Here is a 20,534-nt window from a genome sequence, read left to right on the forward strand (position 1 = left end):
CTGAATGATGAATAGGCAGGAAACGAAGTAACATCAGGTAACATCAACGGCGGTAGGGCTAAAAATACACAAGAGGACTCAGGGATGACAAGACACAGGTGAGACAGATTCAATTCAATTCAATTAAATTTTATTTATATAGCGCCAATAACAAATTGTCTCAAGACGCTTCACAGAAATCCAGCCTGCAACCTCCGGAGCAGGCCTGAGGGTGACGGTGGCAAGGAAAAACTCCCTTTTAACAGGAATCAACCTTGAGCAGAACCCAGCTCATATGGAGGGACCCATCTGCTGAAGGCCAGCTGGGTAGAAACAGAGAAGATAGAGAGAGAAGAAGAACAGGAGAAACAAGATAAACAAACTTCTGTCATAGATACAAACATCAAGTTGAAGGAAACACGTAGGATCTAGTAATATAACGCACAGCTGATGATCTTAGGTGACAGTTTGTCACTGTTGTGACAGTGACAGATCAGGGCAAAGACACCAGGAGAAATCAATTAACAATGATGGGACACACAAGGAAACACAGACAGGAAATCCGAAATTTAACAAAATAAAACAGGAAACTTTGGACCTGGGATTTGTGTGGATGTTACTTAGACATGTAGACTACCACCCACCTGGACCAGATGAGAGATGACTTTTATCATGTTTTCAGATGATGATGCCCAGAACATCATTTTGCTTGTATGTCACCTCTGTTTAGAATCAAGTATTGTTTGTGTGTGTCATATTCATCATGTTTGGGACTACACAGATGCTCTTGTGTGGTTTTGACACAACAGTGCCCTCAAATGAACAAGTTACATTCATCATTAGATAAGTGCAGATGTTCAGTCCACATGTTCTTGTTTTCATATTTATTGTGCTTGCAGAGTGCAAATGTAGAAGACATTGTCTTTTGCAATTTGCGTCTTCTAATTAGTTGAATAAAATCTCACCTGTTAGGAGCACATTTATATGCTTTAGAAACAGCTCAGTGATGGTCTTTATGAACAAGAGAAGCTACACTCACTTGCCAGTTCATTAGATACACTACTGTAAACCATTCTAACAGTCCCGCACTAAATCTCAGATTCATGGAGATTATGGTATTCAGACTTTGTTTAAAAATTGAATTAAAAAAAAAAAAGTTTTTTTTTTTATTTTTATTTTTTTCTTTTGATAGCCCCACCTAACTTGGCTAGGGACCATCGCTGGGGAGCCACCTGGTTGCAAGTTTTATCACGACAGCCTCTTCACAACCCTATCCTTGGTTGATGAGATGACCAAAAGTGGCTACGGGAGCTGTGACACAATGCGTGAACACCGATACTTTGCTGTACCACTTACACCAGCAAAAGATGCTCCGGAAGACATCACGAGGTGATTCTGAATATCTTGTTGAAGAGGAAAAGCTGATCGTGAGATGGAATGACAACAGTGTGGTCACAGTTGTGTCCAACATGGAGAAAGAGTACTCGGATGTCAAGACTCAAAGACAGAACAAGCAGAAACATGCAATGGACAGAGACTATAATACACGAATGGGAGGTGTTGATCTACACTACCAGGGTGTGAACTTCTACAGGATCAGCGTCCGGTCTAAGAAGTGGTGGTGTGAATCTGCCACATTTGACAACCTACATCACTGGCCCCACACCACAGGCAGAAGATACCAGAGGTGTCGAAGATGTGATGGGTGCACTCCGTTTGCTTGTGAGAAATGTGGTGTTGCACCGCACATAGAGTGCTTCGAAGTGTATCATGAGTCACAAAACTACCCAAAACAGATACAGTAAGGTGGGAAAGGAGAAAGGAATGTAGAAATGTTGAACATTTTTGGATGTGTGTTTATGGATGAATACATACAATACATTTTAACGGCATTTTAACGGCACTGATCACATCCTCCACAATGATCGTACAGCTGAAGCACTACCTTTTGATACGCTGTTTCAACATAAACTGGAAATTAAATTAGTCATAAAGGGGGATTTATATTTCAGTGCTTTCGTTTCTAGTAATATGTATTTAAGAAAATGTCAACCAAGTGTTTGTGGTCGCCTGTGAGCAAGCCAGTGGGTGTGTGCATTTTAGTATGTGTTTGTATGTGGTGTCACCTCAACTTTGTTAGCTTTAAGCCATGCTTGAGGCCATTGTCTATTTAAAAAAAAAGCAACAAAAAAACATATTTGGAACCAAGCTTTAACTTTGTCTGAGATGTCTTCAAAGGTTACTTCAGTGTATCCACACAATGTTTCTCATGATGTCAACTTTTTTTCTGACATGCTCCATTCCCTCATGTAGCAAAGCAACAACATCCTTTTAATACCCCCGTGCATCCAGATGACATGGTGTCTTTGACTTGCAAGTTTCCCTCCAGATGTAATGATGGTTTTTCTGGTTAAACAGTTCAGTTTTTGTTGTATTCAACCACCTCTAAAAGACATTTGACCATGTGTGCAGCTTGAAGACAAAATCTTCTCCTTGTTCTTCTTTTTATTTTATTTTTTTTTTAATTTTCCAATGATGTCAAAAGAGGCAAATAGTATGAAGGTAGGCCTTAAATAACATCCACGGTTACACCTCCAGTCAACAATCAGAAGCTTCTAAAGCCATGAAATAATTTTGTCGAATATCCCAAGCTGCAGCCGTGCTAGGGGAAACAATCTAACAGGAAACATCTGCCAGAAAAATTACTTTTGTTGCAAAAACCCTGAAATCAGTCTTGCTTCACAGACAGACAGATTTACGTTTTGTTGTGACGGATACCAGCTGTGGCCCTCATTGCATCAGCTCTTAATCACTGTGTCATTGCATTTCCGGATTAGTTGCATATTTCTTGTTGGCTACTGTGAGCTCATTTTTTAAGAAACATTGAGAAATTCCTGTTTCCTATTACTTTTCTGTTGCAAAGGAAGTTGATTTTCTTTGATGTAGAACACGATTTACAATTTTCTTTATTCTGTAATTTAACAGTCAAAGACTGGACTCACTTCAGATTTAAATTAATTATCGGTTTCATTTGCAGAAAAGGAAGTCGAGCTCCATGTTTCTCCATCTCATCTCATCTTCTACTACCACTTATCCTCACTAGGGTCGCAGGGGTTGCTGGAGCCTATCCCAGGTGCACTCTGGACAGGTCGTCAGTCTATCGAAGGGCTAACACAGAGACAAACAACCGTTCACACTCACACTCATACCTAGGGTCAATTTAGAGCCACCAATTAGCCTAACGAGCATTGACCTTTTTACAGATTCTTTTGCACAATAATTTGCTTTGTTTTTGCACTGTCTATCTTGCACTAGTTTCCTCAATATGCATGTTCACTGATCCTAGCAATCTACATTACATTCCAATATTCCATTTTTTTTTAAATTCCCTACCCACACTGTATATACCGACTGTCAGAGTGCCATGTATTCTTCAATATTTTGTACATTCTTTCAAATTTGACGCTGTCTTCTATTGTTTGTATATTGCTTATATATATTTTCATATCAAATTCCATGCTACTGTGACAAGGTTATTTCCTATACGTGAGATAAATAAATGTTGTCTTATGTCTCTGGAGGTGGGAGGAAACCGGAGTACCTGGAGAAAACCCACGCAGACACAGGGAGAACATGCAAACTCCACCGAGAAAGGCCCGAGCTGGACTTGAATCCGGACATTCTTGCTGTGACGCATCGGTGCTAACCACCAAGCCACTATTTCACCCATGTTTCGTCAAGTTGCTTGATATTACGATCATATGTTACGTGCTGCAGGTCATGCCCATTCCCTTCTGTGTAAATTGACTCATAATAACAATAGAGGAATTAAATCAGCAGCTACATCAGAATTTCATGCCATGAAACAGAGCACCACAAAGGATATGACTGGAAAACCCATGTGTATGACAGGTCAACAACACCTTCCTTTAATTCTGCTGTTATCATGAGTATGATCAGTGGAGAGAATGAACAGCACAAGAAAAAAAAAGAAAAGAAAGAAAGTTCTACTGAACTGCCTTTGGTTTCAGTTTCATGCAGGCATCCAAGGGTTTCTTCAGAAACAAATGACCTCAGTGTGAGCCAAAAACAACCGTTCGCAGGAAGAACCCTGAATGACATGACATAGCAGTGATCAAACCAAAGTGGTGTCTAGTCCACACTGTCAAGAAGCCCCTGATCAATGAGAGACAGAGGTTAGCCCGGCGTCATTGGGCCCAAGCACACAAGAACTGGGCAGAAGAAGATTCTGTGGTCAGATGTGTCCAGTTTCCAGGTTCATCTTCCTCCTGCTAATGTGAGGGTACGCAGGAGGCCAGGTGAAACATTTTCTCCAGCATGTGCCTACTGTCAAACATGGTGGAGGCAGTATCATGCTTTGGGGATGCATGATTGCTGCTGGTGTTGGTGTCATCTCACTGTCTATGATGGTTCATTGAACTCTGCCAAATATCGTACCATTGTCCAAACCCACATGCTCCCTCTGCACATGCACTGTTCCATCAAGGTTCAAACTGGATGTTTGCCAGCTCAATCCCTGGACTGGAGCAAACTAAAGAATTTAGAAGAATTAAAAGTAGTAATTCAAGAAGAGTGCACAAGATTAGCTCTTAACAGTGTGAAAGTCTCACGGGTTAGCTGCGAATCAGGATTAGAGCTCTACTGTGTGCTAATGGCACTACAATGAAGACAATGTTGAGAACTGACTAACTGAACCTAGACTTTAGCTTTGTTAGTTTATCTGTCTAATGCAGTCACACCCTTTGAAACACAGAAAAAGATTTTACCTTTGTATTTCATGATAATAATTCAGATTGTGGACAATTTTAAGGATGTCCAAAAACCTTTTTTTTTTTTTTTTCACCACTGTACTTTGCCTATATATGAAAGGTATGTTGTATACCTAGATTGGATTAGAATAAATACACTGTTGTTTCATTTCATTATTGTTTCATAATGGTTGTTAGAAAACAGCAGTTGCACTTGCTTTCACTAGACTTAAAAAGACTTTAGTTACTTTAAAATTACTTTGTCACCGTAACCTCGTTGCACATAAAGATAAACACTAATAAAAAACACAAGAAAGATAAAGGAGATTTCTTTGAACTGATTTGAACTTACAAAATTAACCACCAACCACCAAACACGCAGTTTTACACCCGTCCTTTCCACTCTGTTTGACCGCGTGATGACTGAAAGTGTGCACATGGCGCCATCTAGTGTAAGAAATAAAGACATCTCAAAGTTTTGGAAACAGATCTCTGGGATGAGCGCGGTTTCTATGGTTAAAAATGGGTTTAAAAAAACATTAAATCCGCAAACTAAGGCATGTCTTCTGGTTTGGGTGTGGGTCGATGGTAAATCCCTCATCAGACACATGTGTCCCGTCTCCGTCTATGGAACAGGGGACGCATGCGCAAAAACAGATATACTCAACTACAACAAAAACAGAGTGTAAACCTTGACTTTAAAGACGTGTTTGATGGACTCGCACGGGTAAAGGTATAATTTCGCCGGCTCAGCCTTCTTACCCAAACACTATATAAGAAAACGAACCGTAAACAACACGGTTTAGCTAACTCAGGAGCAACAATGTTCTGACATTACGTTACTGTCATCTGCTGACTCTGGCCTCCTGAACAGGTGAGTTCATCATATCCGTGGAAATATGTTGCTTTATGTAGACAAAATCAAGCTGTTTTTGAGTTTACTTCCCTGAACCTAACATAGTCAATCCAGCAACAGCAAATGACCACTTTACTGCTATGCTACATTAATGGCAGTTAATGCCCTTTTAAAATGTTCACAAGCACATAAGAACCAATTCTTTTTAAAGACCTCTGTAAAACACAGAAATATAAGTTATATATTAAAGACATGGAAGGTCATAGGTTTTTTAACATTTACATTATGTCTAATGAATAAAGCATGAATGCATGCTGTGCACGCACTTAATATGAAACATTTTACCATGCCTCTTTTTCTTTTGCAGCATGCTTTGTGATCTTTCTGCCACAGGCTGAATCATGTAAACGTTGTTCAGGTGAGAGAAGTTCCTGAAGAGTTAAGCTCCATTGCTATAAATGACCTTCTGCTGCTGGCCATGGAGTACTGTTCAAAAGGAGATCTATGCAAGGTAACAAAAGGGTGTTTCATAAAGAACAATTTGTTATGTTTTAAGACATTGCACTTCATTGATAAATGTCTTTACTCAGGAGCTGAATGAACCTGAAAAATGCCGCTCTTCAGTGACATCGGTAATGTTTTCATTAACTTTTACTTTTTTAAATAGTACAAGTAATCCCTGGGAGCCAAGCATTAGAATTGCATTTGTTGTTTTATACTCAAAATGATGAGCAGACATTGGCTCCTCATTGATTTCCAACATCATCGCAGCACATAAGTGTAGTGTCCCAGTGTTTTCTTCCTCTATGACATCCAGGCCATGCCACGAGTGTAGGAGCCTCTATATTGCTGAAGGCACAGAAAAGTTCAGACAAAATGAGGAAGGAGAAATTGACAAAGATGTAGACAGAAACAAACTGTGAGTCACATATGTATATTTTTGTCCAACTCACATTACAAACTAAAATAAACTTAACTGAGTTGCACTCCGTCTGGTTTTAAAGTGGGGTCATTGCCTCATCAGAGTCATCAGAGTCTTTCTATTTCTTGAAAATCAGTATGTTTACTGAATAAATGCCCCAGATGTTAAATATGGACTTAAAGGAAAATGTGTATAAATATGTACTGCGACCAGTCAACATATACATGTTGAAATAGTCGACGCAGGTTTCAGATTTTTGTAATTTCTGCTATTGTTTCTTATCTTCTGTTTCTGTTTGCACACTCATCACTGATCATTTGGTGAAATTTTTGTTTGGCGTAATCTCTCTGTGCTGCTGTTAATTTCCTCTTGCGATAATCAATAAAGGTCTTATCTCTGAGGCAAAACATGCAGACAAACCGTGAGAACATTTGTTTTCTCAAACCTTTGTCAACTGCAGTGCTGTGGCTTTCACATGCATTCAGCTTCTCTTTTTAATCATAAGATACAGGGACGCTTCTCCTTTTCATCTTATTTACAAAAAATTGAATTTCTTTAAATAAAACTGGAAATCTATAATGGCAGGCAGCCTTGAGAAGCCCACGTTGGGGCTGTTGGTCATCCATACTTCCATTATTTTTATTTTTTTTTATTTCCACACATTTTAGTTTTAACATATGCTGACAATAATATTAACAGGTCTCACTTAGAACAAAGCTTTATTATACTTTTCCTTATTTATGGTACATAGATAATGTCAGATGTTCATATGAAATGTGACCAAAGTAGCAGATGTACAAATAATCCCTGAGAGCCAAGCATGAGATTTGCATTTGTTGTTTTATACCTAAAATGATGAGCAGACATCGGCTCCTCATTGACTTCCTTAAACATCATCACAGCACATAAGTATAGGATGACCTAATCCCAGTGTCCGTGACAATACAATGTTCTGCTGGGAAACTTTTGGACCCGTCATTTGTGTGGATGTTACTTAGACATGTAGGCTACCATCCACCTAGACCAGATGAAAGACGACTTTTATCATGTTTCAGATGATGGAAGAACTGAGAAGCCAGCGTAATTGCCCAGAACATCATTTTATTTCTTCGTTGCCAGTTCGTTTAGTTGGATCAACTTCACTGTAAGAAATCCAGGAAATAGCAAATGTAGAATTTAGACAGGTCGCTGGCAGAGATGATGCATGAAGACATGAACAAGAAGGTTAAGAAAAAAAACGTAAGGTTTCAGATGGACTGTCACAACAGACATTCTGGTAGAGGGAACGTGTAAATGGATCAGTAAATAAAATATGTAGGGAGTAAAAAACAGGTGAGAGGGTGGTTGTGGGGTAATATAGTAACTGCAGTTACAGTTACTGGAGGGCAGATAGGAGTGACTGATTGTCATAAAACAAGAGAGTGGAGATGGCAAAGGACAGGCAGCAACAAGGAATGAATGATTCATTAATAAAAATATGTAAAGCAGTTTATCTAGTCGGCTTTGATAAAAGATCTTCTAAAAAAGAGAGGAGACAAACCAGCAAGATTCCTGACACTGACTCTGCAGGGGAACCTTACTGTCTCACTGTGTAGGTTTTAAACCATGGTGAGAATTATCTACAGTGCATACTGTGTGCATAAAATGAATCGTCTGGATGGGGCAAAAGCCAGACAGCTTTCTAATGTGTCGTTTAGAGCAAGAATCATCAGCCCTCTCAGCTGAGCTGCTGCAAACCAAGATAAATCTCCTGCAGTACAGTTGATATGATTGATGCTCAGTGGAGAAATTCACGGCAACTTTAGGGAGTGTCTGACATTCTTATCACATGAGTTTCTTGACTGAGTTTCTTGTCTGTTTAGACTCAAGTATTGTTTGTGTGTAATATTCATCATGTTTGGGACTACACAGATGCTCTTGTGTGGTTTTGACACAACATTGCCCTCCAGTGTTTGACTCCGAGTCAGATGAACACACACTAACCCACTGAGCATTAAACGTCTATAAGACGTCTAGTCTAAGTTTAGGCTGAAATTCGCCCGTCTATAATCGGTCTGTATTTTAGCCCAAACCCAGACGATAGAATTTAATCCATTAATCATAATATTAAATTAAAAAAAACAACTGTAAATTGTATAAATGATGGCCAAATGTTGGATTAAATCATTTTTAACAGTCACTGATCAATGTACAGTGTAGTTTAGATTTAGATTCGATTTAGAAGTCTAAATCAAAACCTCATATCAACGTCTATTTTTAGACCAAATCTAGACGATCTAATTAAATAAATAATACTGACCAAAAAACTGTAAGTTGCACAGTGGTGTCCAAATATTGGACTAAAATAATCTGAATGGCCATTGATCAACATACAGTAAAATTTAGATTTAGCTTTGATTTAGACATTTAATCAGCATCTAGATTTAGACCAAACCTTCCAGTTATCTTTATTGTTTATGTTGTTTATGTTATGTTTATATCTTTATTTTTAAGCATAAGATTATGCCAACCATGTTTAGAAATATTTAGATATCACTATCAATCTATAGCTAATTTTAGGCAGTTTTTAATAAAGTTTATTGAGCAGCAATGCAAATAAGAGTAAAATAAAATGGCAGTTTGCACTAAAGGTGATTGGGGACAGTTGCCTAAATCTAAATAAACATGGAGGAGACATGTACTGTCAGCGGATCCCATCCTTTATAACTCTATGATCCCTCACCGCTAGGAGGCAGCAACACACTGAATGTTGTCTTATGGACCGGAAATCAGTTCCTGGCTCAAATCAACTTCTGGCATGACGCCGGTCGATGGTGAGCAGAGCCGCTTGGAACACTTTTTTCAAAGCAGGCATCAAAGATGCCAAACAGGGCTTCTTCTAGGTGAGTGCTCAATGGTACGTTATTGAAATGTTGTTTTGTCCTGCAGTGTTTGTTCATTTAATCGTCATCAATCCATTTGCAATCTAGCTATAGCTTGCCTGCCAGATAATATCCGACGTCAGGTAAAACAATAGGCAACCACACTTGCAGTTTTTCATTTATTCTATTGCTTTGTGTGGAGAGACTGTTCGTAAAACATTCGGAGAGCCCACGGATGACATCATCAGCACAGCAATGGCCTTATATTTTGAACAGGCTCCAGATCGCAGTGGTGGAGGGAGCTAGAGGAGGCCCAGGATGACGTTGGTGTAATAGTTCATTTTTATTTATTTTTGCGTTTTTTGTTTAGAGTTTTAGGATGGTTTTTTTTTAATTGTAATGTTTTTTTTTTGTTTTTTTTTTGCTATTTTCTCACTACGTTTAAAAACATAACCAAAGTGTACTTTGATTTTATTAATATTGTTTATTTGAGTTTGTGTGGTTATTTGCTTGAAATGTATGTTTTTGTGCCATTTTGAAATTAAAAATACTTTCATATGTTTGTGATGGTTGGAATTTGTTTTAAAACTGTGTTGACTGAGATTACATTAGGATAGTTTGATTAATTTTCACATTCATATCAATGGTAAAATAAGCATGACATTAGTGGTACTCAAACCTATTTAAAAGATCAAAAAAAAAATGAACTTAATTTAACATTCAATTTTGACAACTTCCTTTTAATATTGATTTGTTGTGAATGATTTAATAGATAATAATTACATTACTTAAATATCTAGATTTATTAGAATATCCTTATAATAGTATGTTTAATAGACGTATTTACAACGTCTAGATTATGTAATAGGGTTTAAATATGGTATAAAAGTAAATGTCTGGCAAACGTCTAAATTTAGACGTCTGTAAACCTGTTAGGAGCAGATTTATGTTCTTTAGAAACAGCTCAGTGATGGTCTTCATGAACAAGAGAAGCTACACTCACTTGCCAGTTCATTAGGTACACTACTGTAAACCATTCTAATTTAACAGTCCTGCACTAAATCTCAGATTCATGGAGATTATGGTATTCGGAATTTGTTTAAAAATTGATAGCCCCATTTAGCTTGGCTAAATATGGGAAACACTTACATACATTCGAATTACTACCTAAACTGTATAAGCATGGGTTTGGTAGGGGAGGGACATTGGAGGAGACAGAGAAAAAGAAAACAAGTAAAGAACAGAAAAGGCGTGAAGTGCAGAAAACATAAACATTCACTGTTCCTAGCAATCTACATTCCCTACCCACACTGTATATACTGATTTTCAGAGTGCTGTATATGCTTGCATATTTTGTACATTCTTTCAAATGTGATACTGTCTTTTATTGTTTCTGTATTGCTTGTATATATTTTCATATCAAATTCTGTGCTGCTGAGACAAGGTAATTTCCTATACGTGGAATAAATAAATGATGTTTTATGTCTTTGGAAGTGGGAGGAAACTGGAGAAGAACTTGCAAACTCCACCCAGAAAGGCCCGGGCTGGGCTTGAATCCAGACATTCTTGTTGGAAGGCATCAGTACTAGCCACCCATGTTTTCCATGTTGCTTGATATTATGATCATACATTACGTGCAGCGAGTCATGCTCGTTTTCTTCTGTGTAAATTGACTCATAATAAGAATATTATGGAATGGACAAATGAAATCAGCAGCTACATCAGAATTTAATGCCATGAAACAGAGCACCAGAAAGGATACGACTGCTAAACCCATGTGTCTGAGAGGTCAACAACAACTTACTTTAATGTCAGTGGAGAGAATGAACACACAAGAAAAAAAAAGAAAGAAAGTTCCACTGAACTGCTTTTGGTTTCTGGTTTCTGTTGGTTAAAGACAAACCAAGATCTGGGCATCCAAGGGTTTCTTCAGAAAAAAAAATGTCCTCATCATGATCCACATATACAAGGAACATCACAGGAGCTCCAACAGCAGTGATCAAACCAAAGTGGTGTCCAGTGTTCCCACCCACCCACACTGTCAAGAAGCCCCTGATTAATGAGAGACAGAGGTTAGCCCGGCGTCATTGGGCCCAAGCACACAAGAACTGGGTAGAAGAAGATTCTGTGGTCAGATGTGTCCAGTTTCCAGGTTTATCTTCCTCCTGCTAATGTGAGGGTACGCAGGAGGCCAGGTGAAGCATTATCTCCAGCATGTACCTACTGTCAAACATGGTGGAGGCAGTATCATGATTTGGGGATGCATGATCATGCACATCGCCACTTTTTTACTGGGGCACGTGCCCACGCTCCTGTAAAATTCCAGATGAATTTTCACAAAGTTTATGTTCACAGAATAATATCCGAACCCCTACGCTATGACTGACGTGTCGTGACACGTAGCGCGCAAAATTTAAATCTATGGCTGGCGTCATGGACATCCGACAGTTCTTTAAAAACAGAGGGGATCAAGACAAAGAAGCAGGGAGAAGGATAAATGTGAATGAGAAGGAGAGAGGTAGGTTTTTTGCACTGAGCCAGATGTTAATCGGAATCATTTGGGGAGAGAGAGAGCTCAGCTCGTGGGGGCCTGTGCCCCTGTAGAGCTGCAGGCCTAGCAACGCCCCTGTGCATGATTGCTGCTGGTGTTGGTGTCATCTCACTGCCTGTGGCTCCCTTCTGCACGTGCACTGTTCTGTCAAGGTTCAAACTAGATGTTTCAACAAGATAACATTTCATGATAATATTTGAGATTGTGTAAAATTTTAAGAATGCCCAAAACTTTTTTTCCACCCTGTACTTTACTTATCCCGAGGGAAATTCGCTGCCTGGTAGCTTCACTACAAAGAAACCGATATGAAAGATATACCCGGATTGGATTAGAATAACCGTTGGGCTAAATACACTGTTGTTTCATTTCATTACTGTTTCATATATTTTTTTTATGAATTGCAAAGTAGCTAAGGTTGTTAGAAAATTGTAGTGAATAGGAAGATGTGACCTAGAAGTATAAGTAGCTCAAAGGTGCACTTGCTTTAACTACATGAGGAAATGTCATTTCCTTTTCTGAACTGCTCCGATTAACAAATTTAAACCAAACACGCAGTTTCACATCCGTCCTTCCCAGTCTTTGTTGTTTGACCGTGGGATGAGGACTGAAAGTGTGCATATGGCGCCATCTAGTGTAAGAAATAAAGACATCTCAAAGTTTTGGAAACTGATCTCTGGGATGGGCGCGGTTTCTATGGTTAAAAATGGGTTTTAAAAAAAAATCCACAACATTAAATCCGCAAACTAAGGCTTGTCTTCTGGTTTGGGTGTGGGTTGATGGGAAATCCCCCATCAGAATCAGAAAGCCTCATGTGTCCCGTCTCTTTCTATGGAACAGGGGACGCATGCGCAGAAAACAAATCAGCCTCTGAGTTTGTACTTTCACTTTACGGGGCGGTGTGTCGCTTTGCACCCTCGACTACAACAAAAACAGAGCGCAAACCTTGACTTTAAAGACGTGTTTGATGGACTCGCACGGGTAAAGGTATAATTTCGCCGGCTCAGCCTTCTTACCCAAACACTATATAAGAAAACGAACCGTAAACAACACGGTTTAGCTAACTCAGGAGCAACAATGTTCTGACATTACGTTACTGTCATCTGCTGACTCTGGCCTCCTGAACAGGTGAGTTCATCAAATCCGTGGAAATATGTTGCTTTATGTAGACAAAATCGTCAAGATAGTCAAGCTGTCTTTCAGTTTACTGACTTCCCTGAACCTGAACCTAACATCGTTAATCCTGCAACAGCAAATGACCACTTTACTGCTATGCTACATTAATGACAGTGAATACCCTTTTAAAGTGTTCACAGGCACACAGAAGAACCAGTTATTTTAAAAACTTATGTAAAACACAGAGAAATATATGTTATACCATAAAGATAGAGTTGTAAAGTTTTTAACATTTATGTTACGTCTAATGAAGAATAAAGCATGAATGCATGCTGTGCACACTGCTACAGATAGTGTAAATGAAGCCTTGATGAATATCTGAAATAAAGACTCTATAACTTTTTTTTAGCTGAGGTCCCTTGCAGACTACCTCTGGTGCCCAGTGGCTGCAGCAGACCTAACACTATGGACCGGGCTGCATTCAGACAGAGCCAACTCTGCGGCTCCTGGGAGATGAAGGAGAGACTGGGAATGGGAGGCTTTGGGCACGTCTACCTGTACCAGCACCTTGTGAGTTCTGTTGGCTGTCTGTACATTCAGAAGAGCATTAACTCCAGTCCCAGCCGTGCCTTTGCTTTGTTTTACTCCCTTGTCTGTGTTTGGTGCAGGAGCTGGGAACGAAAATTGCTGTGAAACTTTGCCGCCTGGAGCTGAACTCCACGAACAAGGACCGCTGGAGCAGAGAGATTCAGATCATGAAGAAGTGAGTCATAAATCAGCAGCAAACATTTTACCATGCTTCTTTTTCTTTTGCAGCATGTTTTGTGCTCTTTCTGCCACAGGCTGAATCATGTAAACGTTGTTCAGGCGAGAGAAGTTCCTGAAGAGTTAAGCTCCATTGCTATAAATGACCTACCGCTGCTGGCCATGGAGTACTGTTCAAAAGGAGATCTACGCAAGGTAACAAAAGGGTGTTTCGTAAAGAACAATTTGTCATCTTCTAAGACATTGCACTTCATTGATTCATGTCTTTACTTAGGTGCTGAATAAACCTGAAAATTGCTGTGGGCTAAAGGAGAGTGAGGTCCTCTCGCTCTTCAGTGACATCGGTAATGTTTTTACTTTATTAAATAGTCTCTACAATTCAATGCTTATGCATGGATATAGGTTTTTATTTTATGTTTTTGCCCACACACACAGGTTCTGGCATCCAGTATCTCCATGAAAATAAGGTCATTCATCGGGACCTAAAGCCAGAAAACATAGTTTTACAAGAGATCGATGGGAAGGTGAATTAATTTTCCTTGGTGTATGCATGCAACTTTTGTGTAATCTGCACTAACATGTTAAATTTTTATGTTTTAGTATATCATACATTACATTATACCTTCTGTCCCACAGCTTGTCCATAAAATCATAGATCTGGGTTATGCAAAAGACCTCGATCAGGGCAGTCTCTGCACGTCCTTTGTTGGAACTCTTCAGTATCTGGTAAATGTTTTTTAATGACAAATTCATTAAAAGTTTTTTGTTTTTTTTGCCTTGTATCATAAATCTGATTTGTGTGCATGCCAGGCTCCAGAACTGTTTGAGAGTAAACCTTACACTGTAACTGTGGACTACTGGAGCTTTGGGACAGTGATCTTTGAATGCACTTGTGGCTTTCGTCCTTTCCTGCACCACATGCAGCCTGTACAGTGGTGAGTCATACACACCTATCATCTGTAAACAACAGGCGCTTCCTTCTGACCCGGTACATCTACACTGATGGCCATATAAATAGACGTTAATTGAGTGTAACTCACAGCAAATATTAGACGGAAATTCTTGTATCAGTGACATCGATCCTAATGATATCATCTATTACATGTGGAGACAAATTAAGAAAAGTTTGGGTGAACAGAGACTGTTTTTGTGGATTCTTTTTTTGTTGTTTTCCTGCTCTTGAAGGACGAGCAAAGTCAAGAACAAAGGTCCCAAAGACATCATGGCGGTAGAGGACATGAATGGAGAAGTCCGATTCTCCACACATCTTCCGTATCCCAATAATCTCAGCAGGTAGAGACAAAAAGACTGCTTACCAGTCCAATGTCCATCACTCTTATTAGTGTCTAACCTGTGTGTGTTTGTGCGTTTATAGGCCCCTGCTGGAACCAGTGGAGTCTCTGTTGCAGATGTTGTTACTCTGGGACCCTGCGATGCGCGGTGGAGGGCTGGATCCCAACACAAACAAGCCGCACTACTACACCATTCTGCAGAATATTCTCAGCATGAAGGTCGGGGTTAACACGCCCTTGCTTTGATTTATTTCCACTTTCCACCGTTTATGGGTGGGATGTTTTTTATGGTTTTATGCCTGGCACTAGATTATAGGGAGTAAACAAACCAAACATCTTACTCTGCACTTCTAATTGTCTAGGTCATCCATATTTTGGACATGACGTCAGCCCAGCTGCACTCGCTGGTTTTGGGTGCTGAGGAGAGTCTACACTCCCTGCAGCTCCGTCTGGAAACGCACACTCAGACACACATCTCCCCGTTGAGTCAGGAGCTGCTGCTCGAGACGGGAAACTCTCTCGACCCACGCAGACTGCCTGCGCACTGTCTGCCAGATGGCTTGGTATGTGGCAAAACCCAAAATATCCAATGTAAAACAGATGCAGACACAAGTATGCGCAGGATCTACTGTTTTTTTGTTTTTTTTTATCTCCATAATTGAAAAATATTTGTTTTGAAATATTGGTTAGCCCTGAGTTACAGTGTTGTTTCTGGTAATAGGTCATATTTCAACTGTGCAGTTAATTGAAACTTTCTGTGGATTTTCTCACGGAGCAACAATAAATAATGACAAATGTTTTATATATTTGCTGACTGCCTGTTTGCTCGCTCAAATATGACCGCAGCGTAGACCTCCACTTAAGTTTTAGTTTTTATCAGTAAAGAAGCCACTGCTGACACTGTTGTTACTGATGTTTGTTTTGTGTTTTTAGCGTGGCTGGGACACCTCCATAGTCTTCCTGTTCGATAAGAGCCTAACCAAGTATTCTGGACCGCTGACTGCCAGACCTCTGCCAGACAGTGTCAACTTTATAGGTGAGATACCGAATGTAACTGTATAGAGGTTATGCACATGACGTCACAGCAAGCGAAGTCTCTGAGTGGCGGAAAAAGTGACAGTTGAGCACAGAGATTAGCAGCATTAGTTTGAATCATAGGCTTTAATATCGTCTAATTTGTAACATTAATTTTAAAAAGGGTCAGTAGCTGTTGTGCGATTCACTGAACCAACAGACTTGAAAAGCAGTCAGAGAGATATTTTTACAGATATCTCCGACCGCCAAAGAAAAGAGAAGTAAATGGGTCGCTGCGTTAAAAGAAACAACTAGAATCCAGACACAGAAACCTGGTGTTGTGCTTCACATTTAGTGTCAGGTTAATATTAATTTATGCTGTATTTTTTGATGAAGTCATACCTTTAGTAGGGCTGTCAGATAAGTTTGTCGTTGTTGTTTTAGTGTAATTACGGCCGACAGTAACTATTTCAGTTCCAATAATTAATTGCAATAAAATAATAAACGGAATATTTGCGATCACTCCTCGTCAGCCTTTAACGCCCGGTCGGACGCTACAGTATTGTATGGCTAACGTTACTTCTCAGTAAAGCTCCTAGCGTTAGCATCTTTTATTTGGCTACATTTATCATAACTGAAATGACCTAAAGCTAACTGAAAAGCTAATACTTAACATTATTGACAGGATGTAAAAGTAAAATAAAAACTTTTTTGTTAAAAGACTAAAATGATTAGATAACACTGTTGTACATCAGCATTGCTGTCTTTAAGAAGGTCTACTGACCAAAGAAACTTAAAATGTCCAAGATTTATGTTTCCTCCTCAATAGAGTACAGTTTGATATACCTGTCGTCAAAGAATGTGATGAAGTTATATCGAAATTATTTTAATGTTGTATCTAAATGAATGTGGGAGTAATCTATCTTTTATCTTGTGTTGTCTCAGTCAGGGAAACTAAGACGCAGCTGCCGCTGTCTGCTCTTAGAAAGGTGTGGGGTGAGGCAGTCAGCTATATAGGTGGACTGAAAGAGGACTACATTCGCCTGTACCAGGGGCAGAAGGCTGCTATGTAAGTGTACTAACACACCCATGAATACATGCACTTTTAATCTGAAAGACTCCTAACCTGTGTCTGTGCCCGTTTAGGCTGAGTCTGCTGCGATACAACACCACCTTAACTCGCTACAAGAACCTGTTGTTCTCGCAGTCGCAGCAGCTCAGAGCCAAACTGGCTTTCTTTAAGGCCAGCATCCAGCACGACCTCGAGCAGTACATCAACCAGAGACACACTGGCATCTGTGAGTGGACTCCTGTTGTAACACACGCTGTGGTTTTACTTCTCTGCTGAAACTTTGCTTGGACTGTATTCTGTTGTTTTGTGTTTTCTGTGAAGCATCAGAAAAAATGTTGAAGACGTGGCAAGAAAATGAAGAAAAGGCTGATGAGTTTACAAAGGTAGGTTAAACCCATAGTGATTCAGCACGAACATGCTTGCGGTTATTTAATGACAGAGCAATGCTAAGTCTTTTTTTCCGCTGTAGGTGGCAGACGTGGGGTATCTGGATGAAGAGATAGTGGCTCTACATTCTGAGATCGTGGAGTTGCAGAGGAGTCCGTTTGCAAAGAGACAGGGAGATGTGATGGAACAGCTGTCAGTATCTCACACACGTACACTGTAGTCATTTGCTTTAAGTGGTGACGTAAAACACTGTAGCATGAACTAGTCTTTTTGTTTCTGTTCACTCTGTTTACTGGTAAAATTATAGCTGAAGTTGTCATTTACCTCAGTTGAAGTGAATGAAAGTGAAATAAACACAAAGAATTAATGTGGTGCAAGACAGAAAGTTGCTGCTAAATGCAAATTAGTCTCAGTTTAACTTCAGATAAACTTTGGAATGTATTTTTAGTGGGTATTCGCTGTACACATGAACACCATTGTTTTCTCTTTTGTTTTTTTCCAGTGAAGGAAAGGCTATTGACCTCTACAAGCAACTTAAGGCTAAATGCAAAAGTGAGTCCAAACATTATATACAGATAAAACTGAAGATATTTCTTGTTTCTGTGTTCGTTGTTAAATTAATTCTTAGGCATGGCTGTGAATTTAAAAAGCAGAATTCATGACTGGTGTTGTTAAGTGTGTGGTTACATTTCTGAGTCAGAATATTGCATATAGGTGATGACAGCAGTGTCTTTCCTACAGGTCCTGACCCTCCTCATGGCTACAGTGACAGCTCGGACATGGTGAAGACGATACTGCAGACAGTTCAGAACCAGGACAGAGTGCTGAAAGACTTGTACACTCACCTGAGGTGATTTATCCACAGCTTTACTTACATACAGATTCACTCACAGACATTTTACGGTGCACTGTGCGTCATTTGTATTTTTTCTCCTCTTTTAACAGTACAATTCTAGTGTGTAAGCGACGCATCGTGGATTTGTTTCCTAAATTGGAGAGGGCGGTAGAGAATATAAAAACTGCAGAGGCAGCAGTGATGCAGATGCAAATGAAGAGACAGAAGGAGTTCTGGTATCTGCTAAAGATTGCATGTGTGAGTATGTCATTGACGTCACTACAGAAAATGATCTACAATTAAATGTGTTATGTGTTTAGAAATGTCAGTAAATACTGGAGCTAATACAGTGTGTGGTTGTGTATTCAGGCCCAGAGCAATTCTCCATTACAGTCACTTATTCAACCCACTGACAGGTAAGAGCTGTTCACCGAACAGTTTCTGCATCATGTTTTGCAACTTCTAAAAGTATATGTGACACATGTATAAAACATAATGTGGTGTTTTTTACTTTATTTATTTCATGAGCTTATTTGCTTTTTGTATGATCTGCTGGGTTTTGTTCAATAAAACTGCCACAAGAGGTCTCTAGACTCCCGAATTTCAAATGACGTGGCATCTATTTAGAGTCTCTTTTCTCTTTCAGTCAAACGGTTCATCAGTTACTGGATGAAAATCAGCGTTATCTGAGTCAGCTCACTTCTCTGCTGCAAGACGCCACGCAGGAGATGGAACACAGTGTCATGGTACGGTATAGAGGAACGAAAGGACCTGGCCCTGCTTATAAGCAGATTATTGAAGTCACTAATTAAATATACACTAAATCAGCCACAAGATTAAAACCACCAACCACTAATGTGGCTTACATTGATGATCTCATTACACTGTAATGTCCTTCTGGGAAATCTGTGTCCTGGTGCACCCTGGATCCATATGCACACCCACATACAGTACACCCAGCCATCCACATGATGTAAAAGAAAACGTAATACAGCAGACTAAGCCAGCATCTTCTATTTCTCTGTGGTTTGGTTCTGGTAATTATATGCCCTTTGTGGGCTCTTTCAGCAGTTGACAGGGGTCTAGCCGGATTCCCTGACTGGTCTGTCAGAACCAACACTAACTTTTTTAGCAGTTTGAGCTGCAGTAGTTTGTCTTTTGGATTGGACCACATCAGCCAACCTTCCCTCTGTCGCTGGTTCACAGCTTTTTCTTCTTTGCAGCATTATTGACTGATTATTGTACAGACCCCTGCACACTGAAACATTCCACTACAGCTGCAGTTTTGGAGATGCTCTCATTTGGTCTTCTAGCCATCAAAATGTGCCCACATCCTTATACCTGTCCATTTTTCTTTTTTCTTATACATTACAAAATGTTTTCTTCCACCCAGTGACAGTAACAGTTGATGTTATGGCTGATTAATGTTATCACATAATTGATGCTAGAGGGAACCTCTTTAAAATGATGCATTATTGTAAATACTATTAGTCACAATTCAGATCAGTAGTTCCTTCTTAAAAGCATACATTTGTACGAAGTGCCCCAACATGCATAGTTTTAAATGGACATTATAGGTTAATTATTTTGAGTTTCAAGAATAATATTAAAGTACCAGATAAATGGTAGATAGTACGTTTAGCATTTAAGTGTGAACATGTTTGTTTTCTGTACAGGATCAGGACTGGAGCTGGACTCAGTATGAAGCAGGGACATCGTAATCTCCGAAGATGTAGAAGCTTGCCAAAGACTTTGCATTGTAAAAGGTGCCTTATCAGAGTTACACTATCTGAAAGCTTTGTAATTCCATTTATATGTATGTGATGCTGACAGTAATGTATGAAACAGCACGATGTGGTAAGCTATTCATGTTTTAACTTAAAAATATATCACTGAATGTTGAGAGGTATTTCCAGCTGTAGCCACGATGTATTTATTTTAGAGGTAATATTGAGTGGAGTACAACATTGCTGCTGATAAACTATGCATGATGGAATGTGAATAAATTTTTATAAATGTATGGCACATATACCAGGTTTTGTCTTTGTTCAAGCCGTTTCTCAAACCTTTTAAAACTAGTTTATTTCGTCTTCTGAAGCCGTTGAAGCTACTAGAATG

General features: G+C 39.4%; 1 protein-coding gene across 1 annotated transcript; it reads left to right on the forward strand.

The window, feature by feature from the left end:
• The first annotated feature begins 12,805 nt into the window (after positions 1-12,805).
• Positions 12,806-20,445, forward strand: LOC125018358 (inhibitor of nuclear factor kappa-B kinase subunit alpha-like). Its single transcript, XM_047602171.1, has 22 exons — positions 12,806-13,063; positions 13,461-13,621; positions 13,720-13,814; positions 13,894-14,011; positions 14,091-14,160; positions 14,252-14,340; positions 14,453-14,542; positions 14,627-14,751; positions 15,002-15,109; positions 15,192-15,327; positions 15,471-15,671; positions 16,042-16,144; positions 17,068-17,191; positions 17,269-17,420; positions 17,516-17,577; positions 17,664-17,773; positions 18,084-18,133; positions 18,323-18,431; positions 18,527-18,674; positions 18,786-18,832; positions 19,063-19,162; positions 20,093-20,445. Exons 2-22 carry the CDS (start codon positions 13,517-13,519, stop codon positions 20,135-20,137), a joined length of 2,187 nt encoding a protein of 728 aa, XP_047458127.1. The 5' UTR covers positions 12,806-13,063; positions 13,461-13,516; the 3' UTR covers positions 20,138-20,445.
• Positions 20,446-20,534: the final 89 nt, after the last annotated feature.

This window comes from Mugil cephalus, chromosome 13 (genome assembly GCF_022458985.1).
Source record: "Mugil cephalus isolate CIBA_MC_2020 chromosome 13, CIBA_Mcephalus_1.1, whole genome shotgun sequence".
NCBI lineage: Eukaryota > Metazoa > Chordata > Actinopteri > Mugiliformes > Mugilidae > Mugil > Mugil cephalus.

Excerpts from the sequence above, each read along its gene's own strand:
- LOC125018358 (XM_047602171.1), top strand. The coding sequence starts at position 13,517 with ATGGACCGGGCTGCATTCAGACAGAGCCAACTCTGCGGCTCCTGGGAG. Across the intron at positions 16,145-17,067 it reads AGACAGTGTCAACTTTATAG|TCAGGGAAACTAAGACGCAG; the intron begins GTGAGATACCGA and ends GTGTTGTCTCAG. Across the intron at positions 19,163-20,092 it reads AGATGGAACACAGTGTCATG|GATCAGGACTGGAGCTGGAC; the intron begins GTACGGTATAGA and ends TTTTCTGTACAG.